General features: G+C 23.6%; 1 protein-coding gene across 4 annotated transcripts in view; it reads right to left on the bottom strand.

Moving 5' to 3' along the window:
- The window catches only part of LOC135925990 (methylosome subunit pICln-like), an 81,948-nt gene that overhangs the window by 24,142 nt on the left and 36,809 nt on the right, over window positions 1-20,997 (bottom strand). For all 4 annotated transcript variants that reach the window (XM_065461617.1, XM_065461616.1, XM_065461618.1 and 1 more), the window contains exons 5-6: window positions 20,326-20,437; window positions 2,272-2,360 (exon numbers count right to left, since the gene is read on the bottom strand). In XM_065461617.1, coding sequence (XP_065317689.1) covers window positions 2,272-2,360; window positions 20,326-20,437 — 201 coding nt within the window. The remainder of the gene's footprint in view (window positions 1-2,271; window positions 2,361-20,325; window positions 20,438-20,997) is intronic.

The raw sequence follows: 20,997 nt of genomic DNA, 5'->3' as shown, positions 1-20,997 counted from the left end.
TGGATAGCTAAAAGTAAAATTAAAATATTGGAATAATTCTTTAAATTTAAAAAAGGTATTGTAAAAATATTAGAAATTTTTTTTTATATAATATCTTTTAAAATTCTTATTTTTTCACTTAAACTTATGTCCAAAACATAAAAAAACTATATTCGATTCATAACTTTGACGTTAGTCTTCATTAAAGTTTAAGAACTTTATTATTAAAATTTTTTTTTTGAATTCTCATTTTTCCACTTAACTTGTGTCCAAAAAAACTATTTGATTCATAACTTTGATGTTAGTCTTCATTAAAGTTTAAAAACTTTTAAATAAATAAAAATTTTATCAAAAATGTTTATTTAAGAAATTATTCAAATTTCTTATCCTGATTTCCATTTTTTGGATAGCTAAAAGTAAAATTAAAATATTGGAATAATTCTTTAAATTTAAAAAAGGTATTGTAAAAATATTAGAAATTTTTTTTTATATAATATCTTTTAAAATTCTTATTTTTTCACTTAAACTTATGTCCAAAACATAAAAAAACTATATTCGATTCATAACTTTGACGTTAGTCTTCATTAAAGTTTAAGAACTTTATTATTAAAATTTTTTTTTTGAATTCTCATTTTTCCACTTAACTTGTGTCCAAAAAAACTATTTGATTCATAACTTTGATGTTAGTCTTCATTAAAGTTTAAAAACTTTTAAATAAATAAAAATTTTATCAAAATTTTTTTAAAAAATTTAATTTATATCAAAATGTTTTTTACAATAATTATGGGAAGTTATTTAACTTATATAAGAATGTTTTTTCACATTATGAAAATGTGTTACAACAAATCATATTAATACTGTATTATTAAAAAGAATTTATATAAAAAACAAAATAAAACAGCTGTTATTTTTCCAGATTTTCTTTATTTTTGATAAGTTTTCTTTGCTAGATTTTTGGGCTGTTGAAAAGCGAACAATTAAAAAGAATAAGAAAGATATTAAATAAAGATTAAAGGTAAAAACCAATCTTAAATAAAGAAGTTAAAGGTAAAAAACAATATTAAATAAAGAAGAAATTAAAGGTAAAAAAAACAATAATAAACCAATATTCTTTTTGATTAAAATTTAGCATTTAATTATATAAATTAATTAATAATTCTTTTTAATTTAAAAAATTATATTTTCTCTGATAATAAATTTAAAATTTATGATTAAAAACTTTACACTCTAAATTTATTTTAATTAATAAAGTTTTGTTGTAAAAACTTTATAGCTATCTTTTATTTTTTGTAAATTTATGCAATAATATGTAAACTTATAAATAAATTTGATAAACCTCATATTGTGTGTTATTTGTCTTATTTTAAGAAAAATGTCAAGAAAATGGAGGGTGGGCAATCATTTATGGCCGGTAGTGTATAAACTTATAAATTATAACAAATAATTAAAATTATTTTCCTAAAAAAATACTATTAATCTGTAAAAATCAGAGGCCTGCAGTTGTACCAATTGCATAGCCATGCTCGGATTATTAATTGTTTCGGCCAGGATTTTCTTTAAATATATTTATTTTTAAATTTTTTTTTCCGGTCATGGGTTACTTTATTTGAATATTAACTGATATGATATGTTGTCAAAATGTAGTAATAAATAATAAATTTTTTAAAAAGGTAAAATAAATAAAGGTGTAGAAATAGAATTTAAGGGGAAGGATGGGGGATAAAAAAAATGGAAGCTTGGAAAATGGGAGGTTATTCGATGGAAGAGATGAGGTTAGATAGTTAGAGCGAATGATGGCGGTAGCAAGTCTTTGGCGTAAGAAGAGGGATTCCTTAGGCTGATCGGTTTTTTCGCGGATCCGTTTGCCTAATTCTTTGAAAAAACGTTGGGCTTATAGCTAATAATGGCAATTTAACACATATGGTTTTAAAATATATGACCTGGCCCGGATATATTTAAAATAATTAAAATATGACTAGGTCTAGAAGCCAGGCCTGCAGGTCTTTAGTATAAATAAAATATTGACAAGATTCTCTCAGTAAAATTGTAAAAAAATAAATGTTATATTGATAACACTTCTATAGACTAGATGGATAGCTGGCATCGCGAAGCAATATACAAAACTATCTAAATTTAAACTGCTCAGCTCAAGGAATATTCTTAAAAAGGGAATTTTTAAATTGGATGAAATATATTTAAAATTAAATTTTTAGAGGTTCGATTCAGGTAACAAAATTTATAACGGTTTAGGTTTAGATCCCTGCAAAGTAAGATGATAATGATATAAGTTACGTGGGTGGCTATTATTGTAGATAAGTTGCCCATTCACATCAAAGATCGGAACTTGCCATATTTGATTGGGATTATTTTCGGCGTTATTGCTTAAAATATTTTTTAATGAAATATAAATTACATTGGGGGGTACTAAAGTATAAAAAATGCAAATGTTCTAAAAAAAAACAACTCTTCATATTTATAAATTTTGTTTAACATTTCCTTAAGGGTGTGTCCTGGTTCGACTTATTTTTGATAATTATTTTTGCTCTTGAACAAGGCCACCCTATTTTGGTTTGATTTAAGCTAATTGATAGTTGAAATAGATCCGATATAACGTCAAAAAATTTGATTTGATTGCTTTAGACAAGGCATTTGTAGTGATTTTTTAAAATTATCGGCTTATAACAAATTAGACATTATTATATAAATTGAATGAAATTCACTTGTATAATTATTTATCAAGTATAAAATATCATTTAAAATTAAAATACATAAACACAAAGAAACGGAATAAAAAAATTTAGTTTATATTAGAAATTACATATGCATTAACAAAAAAGAATAAAAAATTACTTCAGAGGAATGTTCAAATATTTATATTTTAAAAAAAATAATAAATATTTGTTAATGGCAATTCATAACACCTATATTATCTTTAGTATAAATGATTATAATATTAACCCTTTCGCGCCCAGCGAGATCATTTGTCATCAAAATTTTTAATCAATTAATTTTTATATTTAAAAAACGAATGGTTGCTATTTAGACACATTAATTTACAAAACAATATTTACTCTTTCATATTTTATCATTAACCTGTCAAAATTATTATTTTATTATATCAGTAAGTTCAAAGTTAGGTATTTTAGGCGCCAAAATTTTTACACTTTTACATCGATTACCATTCTGTATAAATATATATAAATCAAAATAAATAATATTTTTATGATAGATTATTACTAGAATTTCATGGTTTGTAAAAAAAAATTAACATTAACTATTTTTTATATGATTTTTTAAAGAAAATCCGAATTGGTAACATTGGGATTTTCTTATGTAATTTTTTCCATAAATTTTTTAAAATTAAATATTGAAAATATGATATAGTAAGAATTGAATATAGGCTATTTTCCATTTAGCAAGCCACTATAATATTTGCAAAAAGTTATGAAAGTGAAAATTTTATTTTATATTTTTTTAAAAATTTTATAAATAATTTTTAGATGACCTCAACATGTATTATACCAGAGGGAGATATATCTGATGTAGATATTGAGAAGGATGATGACTTTGAAAATGCCACAGTAGTTGATCTAAATATGACCTATGATATTTTACCAGATATTGGGTTGGAACTGGAAAATTATGATAATGATATTATCCCAAGTAATAGGAAAACCCTATGGCGAAATAAGGATTTATATAAATATATTACAGAATTTAAACAAGAATTTTTGCCCACCTGATAAGGAAATTTCGCCTTACAAATATTTTAAAAAATTTATAGACGATGATATTATTAACAATTTAGTTGAGGAAATGAATATTTATTCTTTTCAATTATCTGGCAAATCAACAAATACAAATAGTAGTGAAATTGAAAAATTTCTCGGAATTCACCTTTATACGGGCATTGTTAAATTGCCATCAATAAGGCAATATTGGGCTATAGAGACAGTGATTCCTCAAATTTCTCAATGCATAACAAGAAACAGAGTCTTGGAATTGAGAAAATACTTTCATATTAATGATAATAATATTATAATCCTTAGGGGGCAGCCTAATTACGATAAACTTTTCAAACTAAGACCATTTATTAGTGCATTAAAAATGAACATGAGAAAGATTCAATTAGAGGAAAAATTATCGATTGATGAAATGATAGTCCCCTTCAAAGGGCGATGTGAATTTAAACAATATATTAGCTCAAAACCTCATAAATGGGGAATCGCTTTATGTGGATCATCTGGAATGCTATATGATTTCGAAATATATTTAGGAAAATGCACAAATATAAAAAAAACTTTGATGGGAATTTTTTAAAAAAAAGATTATTGCCCCAAAAACTTTAAAAAAGATTGTCCCAAAATTCTAGCAAGAAGTATCCCAAACCCCAAAAATTATCACAAAGTATTTTTTACAATATTGTCTTTATTGTTTTTCTCTTCTTTTTTTTTTAAATTAAAATAATAATAGTATAATTTGTTTTTCGCGTATTTTATACACATTTTTTTTCTTTTTTTAAAAATAAATAAATAATAATAAAAAAAAACAATTTACGCTATTTTTTTATAATAAAAACATAAAACAAAATATTACTTTTTTATTTTTTTTATTATATAAAATTGCAACTCATGCTAACAAATAAAAATATACATTTTCTTTTCTTCTTTCACCCATCAAGACAGGAATTAGCGGAGATATTGTTATACGACTATTAGAAACTGTTCCCCCACATAAAAATCATAAAATTTACATGGATAACTTTTTTTCTTCATATAATTTAGCAGTTGCGCTCAAAGATAATGGCTTTATCATGTCGGGGACCATTAGATCTAATCGATTATAAGGATGCCATCTGGTTGATGATAAAATCTTAAAGAAAAAAGTAAGAGGGTCCCTTGATTATAAAGTGGATTCTAATAATAATATTTGCAAATGGTTTGATAACAAATCGGTTATCACGATATCATCATTTATGGGTATAAATCCCACATAACGAACGAAAAGATGGTCGGTATCTGAAAAATCTTTTATTAATGTCGAAATTCCGGCTATAATTCAAGATTATAATGCTGGTATTGGCGGAGTGGATCTCCATGATATGTTAATTGAACTATATAGAATTGACATAAAATGGAAGCGCTTTTACATGCGAATTTTCTTTCATTTATTAGATTCCTGTGTGGTGAATTCGTGGTTACTCTATAGACGCCACATCAAACAGAAAGATGATAAATATATATCTCTTTTAGCGTTTAAAGCTCGGATAACTAAAGGATTAATGATGGTTGGAAAGGAAAATTATGGAAAAGAAGGTAAACATAATTTGAAGATTGAAAAAAAGAAAGAAATTGAAGTTTTCATCCAATCCCAGATATTAGATTCGATAAAATAGGGCATTGGCCTTCGGCGGCTCACAGACAAAGATGCAAGAATTGCAAAAATGGTTATACCAGATTTGAATGTTTAAAATGTAAAATATCTTTATGTTTAAATAAAAATCGCAATTGTTTTATTTCTTATCATTCAAAATAAATTGTATATTTTTTTTACATATGAATATCTTAATGATGACAATTGGTAACATTTTATAATTCTATATATATATACACTTTTTAAAATAAAAAACCTTGAAAATGTGTTATTTGCGTTTTATTTAACTCAGTTTTAGGGAAAAAAAAATTTTTATTCACGGGAAATATGTCGGGCGCGAAAGGGTGGATGGATTATATTTGTTATTTAAATATTTTTTACCCAAATAAAATTATAAATATTTTTCAAATTGAAACTTCTAAATAACCTATTCATAATATATATGTTAGCGGCAATGTGAAATATTGGTTAATGATGCTTACTACCTTAAGGTACCATCTATCAAATTTGAATTTTGTTCATTTTTCATTTGGATAGGCACTACCAAATATATTTATAATATATATTTGAAAAATCGTGATTTTTGGAAAACCTCTATGGCCTAGTAGGCAAGAGCTTGACTTACTTATCCCATGCTCCCGGGTTCGAATCCCAGGAATGATCCTGTTTTTTTTCTTATTCTAACTTGGTGGTTCCATCCTTGGGGGGATGATATATAGAAGGCCGGACTCGATCACGTGATTCCGTATTAATATATTAAATTACATTTTAATAAATTTTGGTCGGTATTTAGCAAATTAGATTGGTATTTAAAATATTTCCATACATTCACATGGTAGTAAGCATCATTAACCTGAAATATTCGGCAATGTATATATTGCCGGAATATTTTCGGCAATGTGAGGCAGTGGTAGGCAGGGTAATTTTGTTATTTCAGCAACAAGCAATGTGCACATTGCCGGGTTAAATCAGGCAATGTATTTCTATTTTACAAATTAATAAATTTATTATTTATTTGAGATTAATTTATTATTATTTAATATTAATTTACTATTATAAATTTATTTTATATTTTTTTTTTAAATATATTGTTTTAATTGTTATTTTTTTTAAATATATATTTTTTTTCTTGATATATCTTTTGTTTTGATTGATATTTTTTTTTAAATATATATTTTTATCCTTGATATATCTTTTGATCGCTAATTTCTTTTATTTTTTGTGTTATATGTTTTATTAATAAATTTTTTTAAATATATATTTTTGATTGATATTTTTTTTATATTTTTTATTTTTTGTGTTATATGATATTTTTAAATATATATGATTGATATTTTTTTTATATTTTTTATTTTTTGCGTTTATATGATTTTTTTTAAATATATTTTTTTTTAATTTGTGTTATATGATTCTTTTAATAAATTTTTTTAAATATATTTTTTTGATTGGTATTTTTTAATATATATTTTTTAAATGATTTTTATATATTTATATTTTACGTAATTTTATCTATTATATATCTTTTGAAAGATAATTTGACAAATGTCATAATAATTTTTTTTGAACTTTTTTGAGTTTTTTTAAAGTAAATAGGTAAAAATATGTTTTTAAACATGTAAAATTAATATTTCAGTGAAAGTGTAGTATATATTGAAAAGTGACAATTGTCATTCATAATCGTTATTTTTGAACTTTTTTTAAAGTATATAGGTAAAAATATGTTTTGTAAAAATGTAAAATATATTTCAGTGAAAGTGTACTGTAGAAAAGTGACAATTGTCATAATCTTTATTTTTAAACTTTTTTGAGATTTTTTAAAGTAAATGAGTAAAAATATATTTTGTAAACATGTTAAATTAATATTTCAGTGAAAAGGTAGTATAGAAAAGTGACAATTGTCATATCGTTATTTTTAAACTTTTTTGAGTTTTTTTAAAGTAAATGGGTAAAAATATGTTTTGTAAACATGTTAAATTAATATTTCAGTGAAAGTGTACTGTAGAAAAGTGTCATAATCGTTATTTTTAAACTTTTTTGAGTCTTTTTAAAGTAAATGGGTAAAAATATGTTTTGTAAACATGTTAAATTAATATTTCAGTGAAAGTTGTGACAATTGTCATAATCGTTATTTTTAAACTTTTTTGACTCTTTTTAAAGTAAATGGGTAAAAATATGTTTTGTAAACATGTTAAATTAATATTTCAGAAGTGTACTATAGAAAAGTGACAATTGTCATAATCGTTATTTTTAAACTTTTTTGAGTTTTTTTAAAGTATATAGGTAAAAATATGTTTTGTAAACATGTAAAATATATTTCAGTGAAAGTGTACTGTAGAAAAGTGACAATGGTCATAATCGTTATTTTTAAACTTTTTTAAAGTAAATAGGTAAAAATATGTTTTGTAAACATGCTAAATTAATATTTTAATGAAAGTGTACTGTAGAAAAGTGACAATTGTCATAATCGTTATTTTTAAACTTTTTTAAGTTTTTTTAAAGTAAAAAGGTAAAAATAGGTTTAGTAAACGTTAAATTAATATTTCAGTGAAAGTGTACTGTAGAAAAGTGACAATTTAATCGTTATTTTTAAACTTTTTTGAGTTATTTTAAAGTAAATAGGTAAAAATATGTTTTGTAAACATGTTAAACTAATATTTCAGTGAAAGTGTACTATAGAAAAGTGACAATTGTCATAATCGTTATTTTTAAACATTTTTACTTTTTTTAAGTAAATAGGTAAAAATAGGTTTTGTAAACATGTTAAATTAATATTTAAGTGAAAGTGTAACTGTAAAAAAGTGACAATTGACATAATCGTTATTTTTAAACTTTTTTGAGTTTTTGTAAAGTATATAGGTAAAAATATGTTTAGTAAACATGTTAAATTAATATTTCAGTTAAAGTGTAGTATAGAAAAGTGACAATTGTCTTTTTCTATTGTGAAGATACAAAATCTTACAAGATCAGGCTTGCTACGAGATTTCCGTTAATAATATAGCGTACAGATATTTTTTAATAATATTAAGAAGCATATAAATATGATAGGGGTAGGGGAGAAGAAAAAATTCCCACCCATTTTACCAAATGTGTCTGATTTGGTAAATTTTATTTAAAATAATAAAAAATTAACAAGTGCGTATATGATGTCACAAAAATATAAAAAAATGAATAAAAATAATGACCTTATAAAATTTGTATAAACCCGAAGAAAATTAAAACATAAATTTTCCAAAGGCCTTCAAAAGAGAGCCTAGCATTATTCAATAAAATATAGTAAAAAAAATTATCCAAAAGCCTTTATTTCTCGAAAAAAACTTAGATAAACTTATAATGTTTGATGTATAATCTTAGTATTTGTTTAAAATAAATATAAATATCAAGGCTAACTTTGAAAATGCTAAAATTTATTTCGTAAATATATTCATTTTCGAAAAGCTATTTAATACTTTGATAGATTTAAATTTCAATATTAGCTCTAACTTGTAATTTCAGATCGTTCACTAAAGTGAATAAATATTTAAAATGTATTTACTCACAGAATTGAAATAAATAAGTCAAAAATATTATAGTTAGTTGATATACAAATAACTGATGCAGGATTCTATATTTAAATATACTTCGTAGTTAACATTTTAGAAAAAAATAAATTAATCTTACAGTTATTTTAATATTATATCGGCCTACTATTATAAATTATGTTAAAAAACATTTCCGGATGCTATGAAGATTAAAGTTTAATCATAATAGTGCATTAACGATTTGCAGGAAAATAACTCATTATTTATTTAAAATATATAAATAAAAGCGAATTTAGAAATTTTATTCTTGATATTACTATTAGTGACTTTAAAATATAAAACATATCTAAACTGAAATTTTAAGTTTACAGAACATTTTTTTACCTATTTACTTTAAAAAACAAAAGTTTAAAAATAACGATTATGACTATTGATACTTTTCTACAGTACACTTTAACTGATATTATAATTTAACATTTTTACAAAACATATTTTTACCTATTTACTTTAAAAAAACTCAAAAAAGTTTAAAAATAACGATTATTACAATTGTCACTTTTCTACAGTAGACTTTCACTGAAATATTAATTTAACGTTTACTAAACCTATTTTTACCTATTTACTTTAAAAAGTTTAAAAATAACGATTATGACAATTGTCACTTTTCTAAAGTACATTTTCATTGAAATATTAATTTAGCATGTTTACCAAACATATTTTTACCTATTTACTTTAAAAAAATTTTAAAGTTCAAAAATAACGAGAATGACAATTGTCACTTTTCTACAATACACTTTTACTGAAATATTAATTTAACATGTTTACAAAACCTATTTTTACCTATTTACTTTAAAAAAACTTAAAAAAGTTTAAAAATAACGATTATGACAATTGTCACTTTTCAACAGTACACTTTCACTGAAATATTAATTTAACAAGTTTACAAAACCTATTTTTACCTATTTACTTTAAAAAAACTTAAAAAAGTTTTAAAAAAACGATTATGACAATTGTCACTTTTCTATAGTGCATTCTAACTGAAATTTTAGTTTAACATGTTTACAAAACGTATTTGTACCTATTTACTTTAAAAAAACTCAAAAAAGTTTTAAAATAACCATTATGACATTTGTCACTTTTACCTAAAAAATTAACTATCAAAAGATATATAATAGATAAAATTACATAAAATATAAATATATAAAATCATTTTAAAAATATATATTTAAAAAAAATATCAATCAAGAAAATATATTTAAAAAAATTTATTAAAAAAATCATATAACACAAAAAATAAAAAAAATTAGCGATCAAAATATATATTTAAAAAAATATATATATTAAAAAATATATCAATCAAAAAAATAATGTTGAAAAAAAAGTATATATTAAAAAAAAATAGATATTAAAAAAAATATATATTAAAAAGAATATATATATTAAAAAAAATATCAATCAAAAAAATATATTTATTGAAAAAATTTATGTAAAAAATAAATATAACAAATTAAAATATAATATTAATCTTAAAAAATTATTAATAATAATGAAAAAATTATTAATAATATAATATTACAAAAATAACACATTGCCTGGTTATATCGGCAATGTATACTTTGCCGAAATAACAAAATTACCCTGCACCACAACCTCACATTGCCGAATATTTCACATTGCCGCTAACATATATAATTAAATCTTTTATAATTTCTATACATAAAAAATTTCCAATTTAAAATAAAATTCTATATTATAAATTAATTTTCAAAGATTTTTGCTAGAAAAATTTCTTGAAGATTTTTTTCAAACTCAATATAGTTTAAATTTTACAAACAATATTAGCGAAACTTTTATCGCGAATGTTTATTAAAACGAATTGATTTGGCATACTATCCAGTGAAGATCATATCGAGAATTATTTATAGCAAAACTTTTACCGAGATCTCCATAGAACTAGGTTAGAGTGATTTTTTTGAATTAAATCATGCTTTAAACTAGGGATGCGCAGATATTTTTTATGGGATCGGGCTGATATTTCACCCATTTTAAAATATCGGTTATCGGTCAATATTATAAAATTTGATCCGATATAAAAATGTCTTCTTTAACAAAAATAAAATGTTATAAAATTTTAAAAAAATAATTATATCTAAAATCATTTATTTTTATAAATAAAATCAAACATTTTTATGTATATTTTTTTAATAATAATAATTAATTAATAAAATAAACATTCTACCATATTGTTATTTTTTGCGCATTCTGATTATAAAAGTGAGCGAAAATCTCTTCAGAATCTGTTCTGGTGATATTACAGTTACTATCGCAGCAAGCTGACCTCTGATAAATTGGAAATATTGGTATTTCTAAAAAGAAATCTTCGCTATTAATGTTAAATATTATTTTAAAATTTCATAATATAATTGTTTATTAATTAATATGTATATAGATTAATGTTATTACTTATTATATAAAAGTTATTTAAGAATAAAAATATTTTTTATACTTTTAGAATTGCAATTGAATTGAATATAAAGTATAACTGATCATTATATTTTAATTAAAAGACATAAGTTATGATATAGTTAAATTATAGATGTTATACTAATAAAAAGTATATTAAAAATTAAAACCATTGGTATCTTTACAGAATACAAAATTAGATATGATATCGGATCGGTAATCGGCCGATATCAATTTAATATCGGGAATATCGGATCGGATCGACCTCTAAAAAATGTGGTAACGGTACACCCCACCCCTACTATACCATATACTAATATTTCAATTAGAGAAGTTACAGGTTTATATTGAAAAATATCATTCATCATAATTTTTTTATACGATTCGGTTAATTGACCGATATTTGATTAAATTCAGATAAATGTTAGACAATATTAACTTTTTTTATATATAATAGTAAAAAATGAATTCATGTAATATTAAATTATATTTTTCTCAATTCCAAAATTAATGTTTTGATCTCCATGGTAGTCTTGTTTAAATTTATATTCAATATTATCATTTTCCTTAATATTTTAATCAATCTTAGGTAGGGGTGGGACCAATACCAATATAATATTGGTTTACAATACCAATACCAATATAAACCAATATATATATAAATATTGGTATTGCTTTTACAACCAATACCAATACCAATTACCTAAATATATTGGTTCTGATATATTGCTTAAATACAATTTTAACCAATACCAATATTAAAAATAACATAATTATTTGGGTTTATCGTGAATAATTATATCGTGGTATTTTTTTTACTTTCATTGCGAAAACTGATTACATCTGTTATTTCTTCCAAATACTACTGTGATATCAATATTTCTGTTATTTATAATTATAGTTTATTTTTATTTATGGAAGTAAATTTTTTACATGATATCTATCAATTTTATTTATTTATTTAGGATATTATAATAAATGAAGACCAAATAGAGTTAATAAACATAGATGCTGTTGGTACTAATAATAATAGCGATAATGAACAAGAAGAATTATCAATATCTAATAAAAGACGAAATTCAGCAAAAATCTGGGAATTTTATACTACTTGTGATAATAAAAAAAGGCAATTTGTAATAAATGTAAAAAAAAATATCACTTCCTAATTTTGGAACCTCAGGATTATGGACACATCTTAAATCCATCCACCCAACATTATATAAGAAATGTGAGCAAATAAATATTGGCAGTAAAAAAATCAAGACAATAAAATCATTTTTACTTAATAATATAAATAATAAAGCTAATTTAATTATAAACTTTTTCATTCAAAATAATTTAGCCTTTTCAATAGTTGAGGATATCACTTTTAAAAATTTAATAGCATACTAACATTAGTTTCTAAAAAAACGCTAAAAATAGAAATTATGAAACATTATCATAGTTCTTTTATCAATTTAAAATCTGTACTTTCTAACATTACATCTAAATTTTCCTTAACAATGGACATTTGGTCCTCTCCAAATAAACTACCCTTTATGGGCATAACAATTCATTATATTGATAATGATTTTAAATTAAATAATCATTTATTAGATTTTATTCCTTTTAAATCAGCACATAATTCTATTAATATTTTTAATTCTGTATTAAAAGTAAAATTTGAAATTTTTTTTGCATTACATCAGACAATGCATGTAATAATTTAGCATTTCTAAAAATTTTAAAACAAAAAGATAATTTTGATAATGTGTGCAAATGCTTTTGCCATATTATACATTTGGCTGTCATGGCTGCATTGGAACCCTTAAATACAACTTTAAAAAAAATAAGAAATTTTTAAAAAATTTTTAAACTTTCTAATAAACTCGAAAAAATATATCTTGAAAAAAATCCACACTTAAAATTTCCTCACCCAATTTTGGATATACCAAGTATCAACACGTTGGAATTCAACATACCAAATGCTTGAAAGAACAATATTGCTCAAACCCTATTTGACAACATATACCAATTTACAAAATACCAATCAAGAAAATTATATTAGTGCCTTAGCCTGGAATAATATAGAAATATTCCGAGAATTTCTGGAACCATTTAATTTTGCTACAGAGATGGCCTCATGTGCTAATACTCCAACAATTTCAACAATTATTCCTTTATATTCCAGTATTTTTGAGCATGTGGAGAGTTATAATAATAATCCTAATGCTATTTTAAAGACAGCTTCTTTAGCTGCCTTAACAAAACTTAATAAATACTATAATTTTAATAAACACCTCTTTATTATTTCAACAATGATTGACCCAAGATTTAAACTATCAAGTCATTTATTAAAGCATAATAATATGGAAACTCTTATTGGATATCTTACTAATGAATACAATATTTATAAAATAAATAATAACAATTCAGCGGAACTTACAAATGAAGCACAAAATAACAAAAAATTGTCCTTTTATGACAAAATTTATCAGGTGAAACATCATAATAATAACAACTTAGAAATAAGTAAATACGTAGATGAAGCCACAATTTCCAATGATACAAATCCATTAGATTGGTGGAAATTAAATATAAATAGATATCCAGTATTATCAAATATTGCCAGAGATTATCTAGCAATTCAGGCCACCTCATCTAGCTCTGAAAGGGCTTTTTCAGAAGGACGGTGTTATAACAGATAAACGTTGTTCACTAGATGAGCATACTATACAACCTTGCCTGTGCCTAAAAAGTTGGATGCGCATGCAAGATTCTTCTTAAATACATAAAATTATTTCCTCTTATATTAAAATTATATCATTCTTTTGCATTATATTTTGTATTAATAGACAGTTATGTTACATTTTTAGTTTACTTATTTTGCTATGTTCTTTGTGATAAATAAAATGGTTCAAAATCAATACGTTTATTATTGTTGATACAAAAAATACATGATTAAATCAAAATTTTTTATATTCACATCACCTAATAAATTCCTAGTTTAAAAAAAGAATTTGAATTCGGTAAAATTTTGAGAGTTGGTTCTTAGCCCTGATTTTATGGTATCATGATTTTTTTCCCCATGTTTATCTAAAATTAGAAATTAAGGGTTTTATAATCACTATTTCTATTCTTTTAATTAGTAATTTGAATATAAACCAATACCAATATAAACCAATACCAATAGCAATACCAATACAAGAAATAGAAAATATTGTTTAAACCAATACCAATATTTTAGACCCAATACCAATACCAATACAATATTTTGTTAATATTGGGTTTTTACTATTGGTTCCCAGCCCTAATCTTAGGTTATGATACTATTACCAATTTTATGATTGTTGCGACCTTCAATCGATTTCTTTTCTTCTATGAATATTACCCCAAACAGACCAATTTCTTACTGAAAAGAAGTATAACTAGGAATTGTTAGAAAGACATTATATTTGCACTTCTCTTAATGTTCAAGGTGAGCAAAGCTCATTCCAATAACCTAAGACTGAAATAGGATTGTTTTTTAGGAAAGTTACTGCTTTCCACATATTTAGGCTATTAAATATACCGCCGCTTTTACTTCTGAAATTTATATCACTAACATATTTTGATTATTATCACCTTGTAAAATGACTAATTCTTGTATTATATTATGTTACACAAAACTCACTACTGGGCCATTCCATGTCAAATCGCTCAAAAAGGCACTTTTTAGGCCGACTCCTTTTAAAATTGTTAAAAATTTCTGGAATTATTTAGATAGATAAAAGAATGAGAAAGACGTTTATTTTAGCTCGCTAGCACACCTGGTTCTCGATATATAGGGGCTCAAAGGTACAAAAAAGAGCCACTTAGGAATCTGTAAAATTTTTAAAATGCTTATATCTCAAAAACTATTTATAGTAAAAAAAATTATAATATATCATTTTGTAGGTAAACAAATTCTCTAATGGGCTAACAAAGAATATTAAATATTGGCGCCATTATAGGCTTTTAACATCCGGTTTACCTAAATTACTTTACCTGTATTTTTAAGCAAAATAGTGAGTTTGTTTTCGAATTTTTTTTTGCTTTTTATTTAGACACCTTTTATAAATATATATACGAATAAAAATTGTGATAAAATTTTCCAGTTCTGCCCTCCCCCCTCCCTCCCACTATGGATAAAATGTTTTAGATATTTTAGATCTCTACTTTGCTACTATAGCGAGCGAATGACTTATTAGCTCGATAATATATAACAGCTGAAAAAAGAATGTTTTATTAGGCATATATTCGATTATATTTTACAAAATAAATTGTTTAAAACGATCTCTCTTTCTGCGAAATAATTTTAACCTGTCCGTTCAGATTAATTTTATCGTCTGTCTACCAATAACAATCTGGATTTGGAGAGTGCAAAAACATGTATTCTAGGTGTAGATCAATTAAAATTTTATTCTATATCAAAGATGGACGTTACAAATATTAAAATGTTGCAACCTATTTAATCTACAGAGACATGCTTATTATCGCAGAATCTAAGAAAGATTCTACCCTAGATGACCCAAAAAAATTTACCATTTAATATGCTCTTCATGGCGACAAAAATTAGCAAACATCCTTATACTTCAAATGACAATGTAGATATTGATTCTCCCCTTCATATAATTAATCAAGAGGCTATTGACATTAATATATCCCTACAATCAAATGGGGAATCTCTCATTAGAAGAAAACGCTTATTTGAAAAGAAATATTCGAAGAAAAAAATATCTAGAATAAAAAAAAGTTTTAACGACTAAAATTATACCATCATCTTAATCAAATGATAAAAAATTCGATGAAATTGTAGATACCTTAAAAATTAAAAAAATTATATGAAAGATATTTATTATGGAAATTTGTTACATTATTAAGTGTCTAATGGGCATATGCCCACTCTGCTCCTCAGTTAATTAGTATATTTAATAGAAAATCAAAATTTTTTATTATAAAAAGTAAAAATATCTGGTTATTGATAAGTTAGCAGCAAAATTTTAACCATCCGTAATTTCATAAAGCGCCATCTATTTTTTTATCAATTTTTGGAATCGATAGCTTCGACAAGGTTTTGATATTGTATATATTTAGAAAAGGTGTCTAAATAAAAAGCAATAAAAAAAATCGAAAACAAACTCACAATTTTGCTTAAAAATACAGGTAAAGCAATTTAGGTAAACCGGATGTTAAAAGCCTATAATGGCGCCAATATTTATAATTCTTTGTTAGCCCATTAGAGAATTTCTTTACCTACAAAATTATATATAATAAATTTTTTTACTGAAGATGCCCCCTTAATATTGGATAGATCCAGTATATAATCAACAGTGTGAGCACATGTATTTAGATTGTTTTCTCTTTTTCAAAAATATCTTTAATTTCTTCATTTAATATATTATTGGTAATTTCTTTCAGACAAATATCCAACTTCTTCAACAACCATGAAGCCCATTTTATTTGTATAATTGTATATAATGTAGTATAATTTGGCAATTAGTAATTTTTTAAAACCATGCTTTAGCAAAATTAATATGTTTATTTATATATCAGATGCAATCAAATTAATAATGAGAAAATTTTTTTTTTTATATATTTAAAAATATTCTAATATTTCAATATGAAAATCTTATATTATAATATAATTATAATAAAATCAATGCCTTGATGATACAAATATATTTTAAATAAATTGTAATCTAATTGCATTGATATTTAAAATATATACTAGTTAATTAAATCAATATATTTATTCAACAATAACATTTTAGAGTATTCGGCCAATTGACCAATTTCAATATAATTTAGTATTTTTCATATAAAAATTATTTAATTCTAAAATACTAAGTTTTTATCCTTCCTCGTTATAAATTATTTTGATCAAATTTTGTAAATAGAATATTTAAATTAAATTAATTTTTATTTGACAACCCTACTTAGAACTAATATATAACAGGTGTCTTGTAATAAATCACAAAAGAATGAATGGTAACTTGCGCTTTATTCCAGTGCCCTAATACTTTATCTTGAACCAAAATAACATAATTTTCAGCAAATACTGCCTGAACGATATAATCTTCATTTTAATGGAATTCATACCTTACGCTACATTCATAGTAATCATCGCTGCAACGAATAATATCTCTGTGTTATTGCATGCGTAATTGCATTCACAGTACATAAAAATCGTGTACGATTTTATTACTACATTATGTCTATTTTAAGCTTAAATTATTATTTTTATATAATTATTTGAAAAAAAATAATCTAAATAGTAGATAAGCTAAAGAAGGGGAATTTGCTTTTATTTTCTACATTTCTTAATAATCAGTAAGGCTTTTTATTATATTCTTGTACATAATACCCAAACTCACTTAGATACAAATATTTACAATAGTGAAAATATCATAGACATGTGCACTACTTCACAATATAGTATTTATTAGTGCTGTAAAGTAATTTTTTGAAGAGCAATTCGTTACTTTCTTCTAGAGGTAACGAGTAATGGTAATGCAAAACGTTACTTCAAATTTTTTATTAAAAAATATTTTAAAAAGAAAAACATATTTTATTATCTTTTATTTCTTTTTTAATATAAATAATTTAAACGAAGTTTTTAATTCATATCAACCACCATTCTTCATTTTTATTTTAAATTTTCGTTGTTAAATTTTCAGTAAAATGTTAATCTAAATTTTCAGTAAAATGTTAATCTAATTAATATTCAATCAAAATTCAAAGTAAATGATAATTATATTATTATTCTATTTTATAATTTATTTTAAGAATATTATGCCATAGTATTTACTTCAAGATGATTTAACCCTTCCCTGGCCCCAATTTAAAACATATTTTACACTAATAAAGAAAATTAAGGGTACAAAGACTACACTTTGTAAATGTAAATTATGTCCCAACGCAAATATTTCAACATCAAAGTCCAGCAGTTCAAACTTAAAAAAGCTTATGAAGGTAAAAAGATAAATTAATATATCTTTATTTTAAACTACTTTAATAATAGAATATTGAATCATGGGTATTATAAAATAACCATTAAAAGAAGTATTCTTTTATAATATTTTGAAAAGCTTAATCATGAAATTAAAATATTAGGGGGGAACCAACATAAAAAACCCAAGATTTACAAAATATTGTTATTAGTTTAAAAATTATACTGGGTTTAAACAATATCTTCTATTTCTTGTTTTAGTATTACTAATAATTTTCATTTTATTTATTTTATTTTAGGATATACATATTATAATTTTAGAAGGGATGATAAGGTTACTAAAAAATTTTGTACCTTACTGGAAACTCAACAAATGGTCTGGAGCCAGCAGCGTCCAGACCATAAGAATCCTATATTAGTATTAGATGGTTTATTAACCAGTAGTTTAAGGTAAATATATATAAATAATGATAAATTATATTTTTAATAGCTTGGGGATGGAATTTCCATTGCATGATACAACTCTAGCATGCATAAAGAAGAAGTTGCAAAACTCTAAAGACCAAGATAATTGTGCAAGGTTTCAGGAGCTTCCGGCTCTAAACTCTCATAAAGATGGTATGATTACATTAAATTCATGGAGCCAACAATAGAGGATAGTTTTCCTAAAGAAATTATACCAAAGGAAGGCAAGTGAGTTAAAATTAAATGCATTGTTGGATATATTGACTCTTTTGGAAAGAGTGCCTTGATAGCCAGTAAAATATATATTTATCTATAAATTTAACATTATTATAGAATGTTTCTCTATAAAATATAAATCAAACAAATATTTTTTCAAAAATGAAGTATCTCCATTGTATTATACTTTAATGGAAAATTGAATTGTGGCCTCCAAATTCAACAGATATACTTGCAAATCAAACCTCATTATTTAATGAAATTATATCTATGAAAATTGATTTGTTTTTTTTTGTAATTCTATTTATTTATATATAATAAAGTTATATTATTCCATATTGTAGTGTCCATTTTTGAAAAATATAATTAAAATTATTTTATTAAATAAGACATTTAATACTCTTATTATGGTGTACATTTTCATAATTAAAGATTGAAAAATGTAATTAAAATTATTTTGTAAAATATATATAAATAAGCAACTATTCAAAATTTATTTATCAATTATTAGATAGATTTAATCAAATTATATCATAAATTTGAAATTTGATTAGCAATATTTCTAAATCTATTTATTTTTATATCTAGTGTCTTGAAAAAAATATAAAATATATATATATGCAAACTATTCAAAATTTATTTCACATTTTTATTAAAATATATAGATTATTATAAATATATAAATTAAGGTAGGATAAACAAAGAAACATTTATATACAAATGTTTTGCATCCAAGGCCACAAAAAAACTTGAAAACCCTGATTGAATCGTAAATTCTTAGGAAATCTAAATAAACAAATATAATTAAACTTCCTTATTTTACCTTAAGGTAAGAAATAAACTCTTTTTGTTTAAGAAATTATAAAAAAAACTTTAATAAAAAACATACTGCTTTCAATCTAAACAAAGATGCGTTACATTAACAAACATACTGCAAACGCTCAATTTGTGAGCACTATTATATATCAAATCTAAATATATCATTAATTATTAATAATTCTATAATATATCACATTAATATTATGTATGAGAATATAATGTGAAACATTTTACCTTTATTTTTGTATTTTAAAATTATAGATATGAAAAATTGCACTCAATGATTGCACTAATAAAAAAAAATAAGTTTTAAGACTCACGAGGAAAATAAAAATTATTTATAAATTAAATTATACATCATAATTATTGAAATAAAATATTATATTTTATAAAATATAAATCATAATTTTGCAAATAAATAATATATTTATATTAAGGGAAAATTCGGGAAATTTCCCAGGAAAATATGAATGTTCCCGGGGAATATTCCAGGGAAATTTCCTGTTATTTCCCGGGAAATTTCCCTACCTTTACATCTCTAACTTCGAATGGTAACTTTCAAGCCTGCTGCTGTTGTCTTCGATCTCATTTTCCCTAATACTTCCCGGTTGCCAGTATTCAGAATCATCATCGTCATCTTCATTGTAATAATCGTCTTAAAATAATAATATATTGATATAATAAAAATAAAAGGCCTGCATAGGTACCATTTGCACGACCCGGCCCAGGTATTTTTTTTTTAAATTTTCAGACCCGGCCTGAGTATATTTTAAAAAATTAAAACACGGCCCAGTCCGTGTACCCGGATCATGCTGGGCTTAGGACTGGGACTGAAGGTCTCTTATAAAAATTATTAAATCAACATGGGGTGATTCCACGTCAAATCGACCAAAAAACCAGATTTTCGGCCGACCATCTCAAAAATGAATGAAACTTGGCATGTTAGTTATTTATGTTGTAAATGTTAATAAAATCAAAATTTTAGAGTGCTAGCTCAACCAGATCCAAAGATATACGCCTTCAAAGTCGAAAATCGCGAAGTGCCTGATTTAATTAAATCTTGTTAAGTGTTACAAATTATATATCATATTATAGCCCTTAAAATCTTACGTTGGGAAATATAAAAAAAAATAAAAAAATTGAAGTGTTTTCTTATTTCCGATAAAAATAAAAAATTAACATTGTTAGTGTCATAAATAATACATTTATCGGATA

The sequence above is a fragment of the Gordionus sp. m RMFG-2023 genome, chromosome 3 (assembly GCF_954871325.1).
Source record: "Gordionus sp. m RMFG-2023 chromosome 3, tfGorSpeb1-WG-v2, whole genome shotgun sequence".
NCBI classification, from domain to species: domain Eukaryota; kingdom Metazoa; phylum Nematomorpha; class Gordioida; order Chordodea; family Parachordodidae; genus Gordionus; species Gordionus sp. m RMFG-2023.
This window is presented reverse-complemented; position numbering and strand designations above follow the sequence as displayed.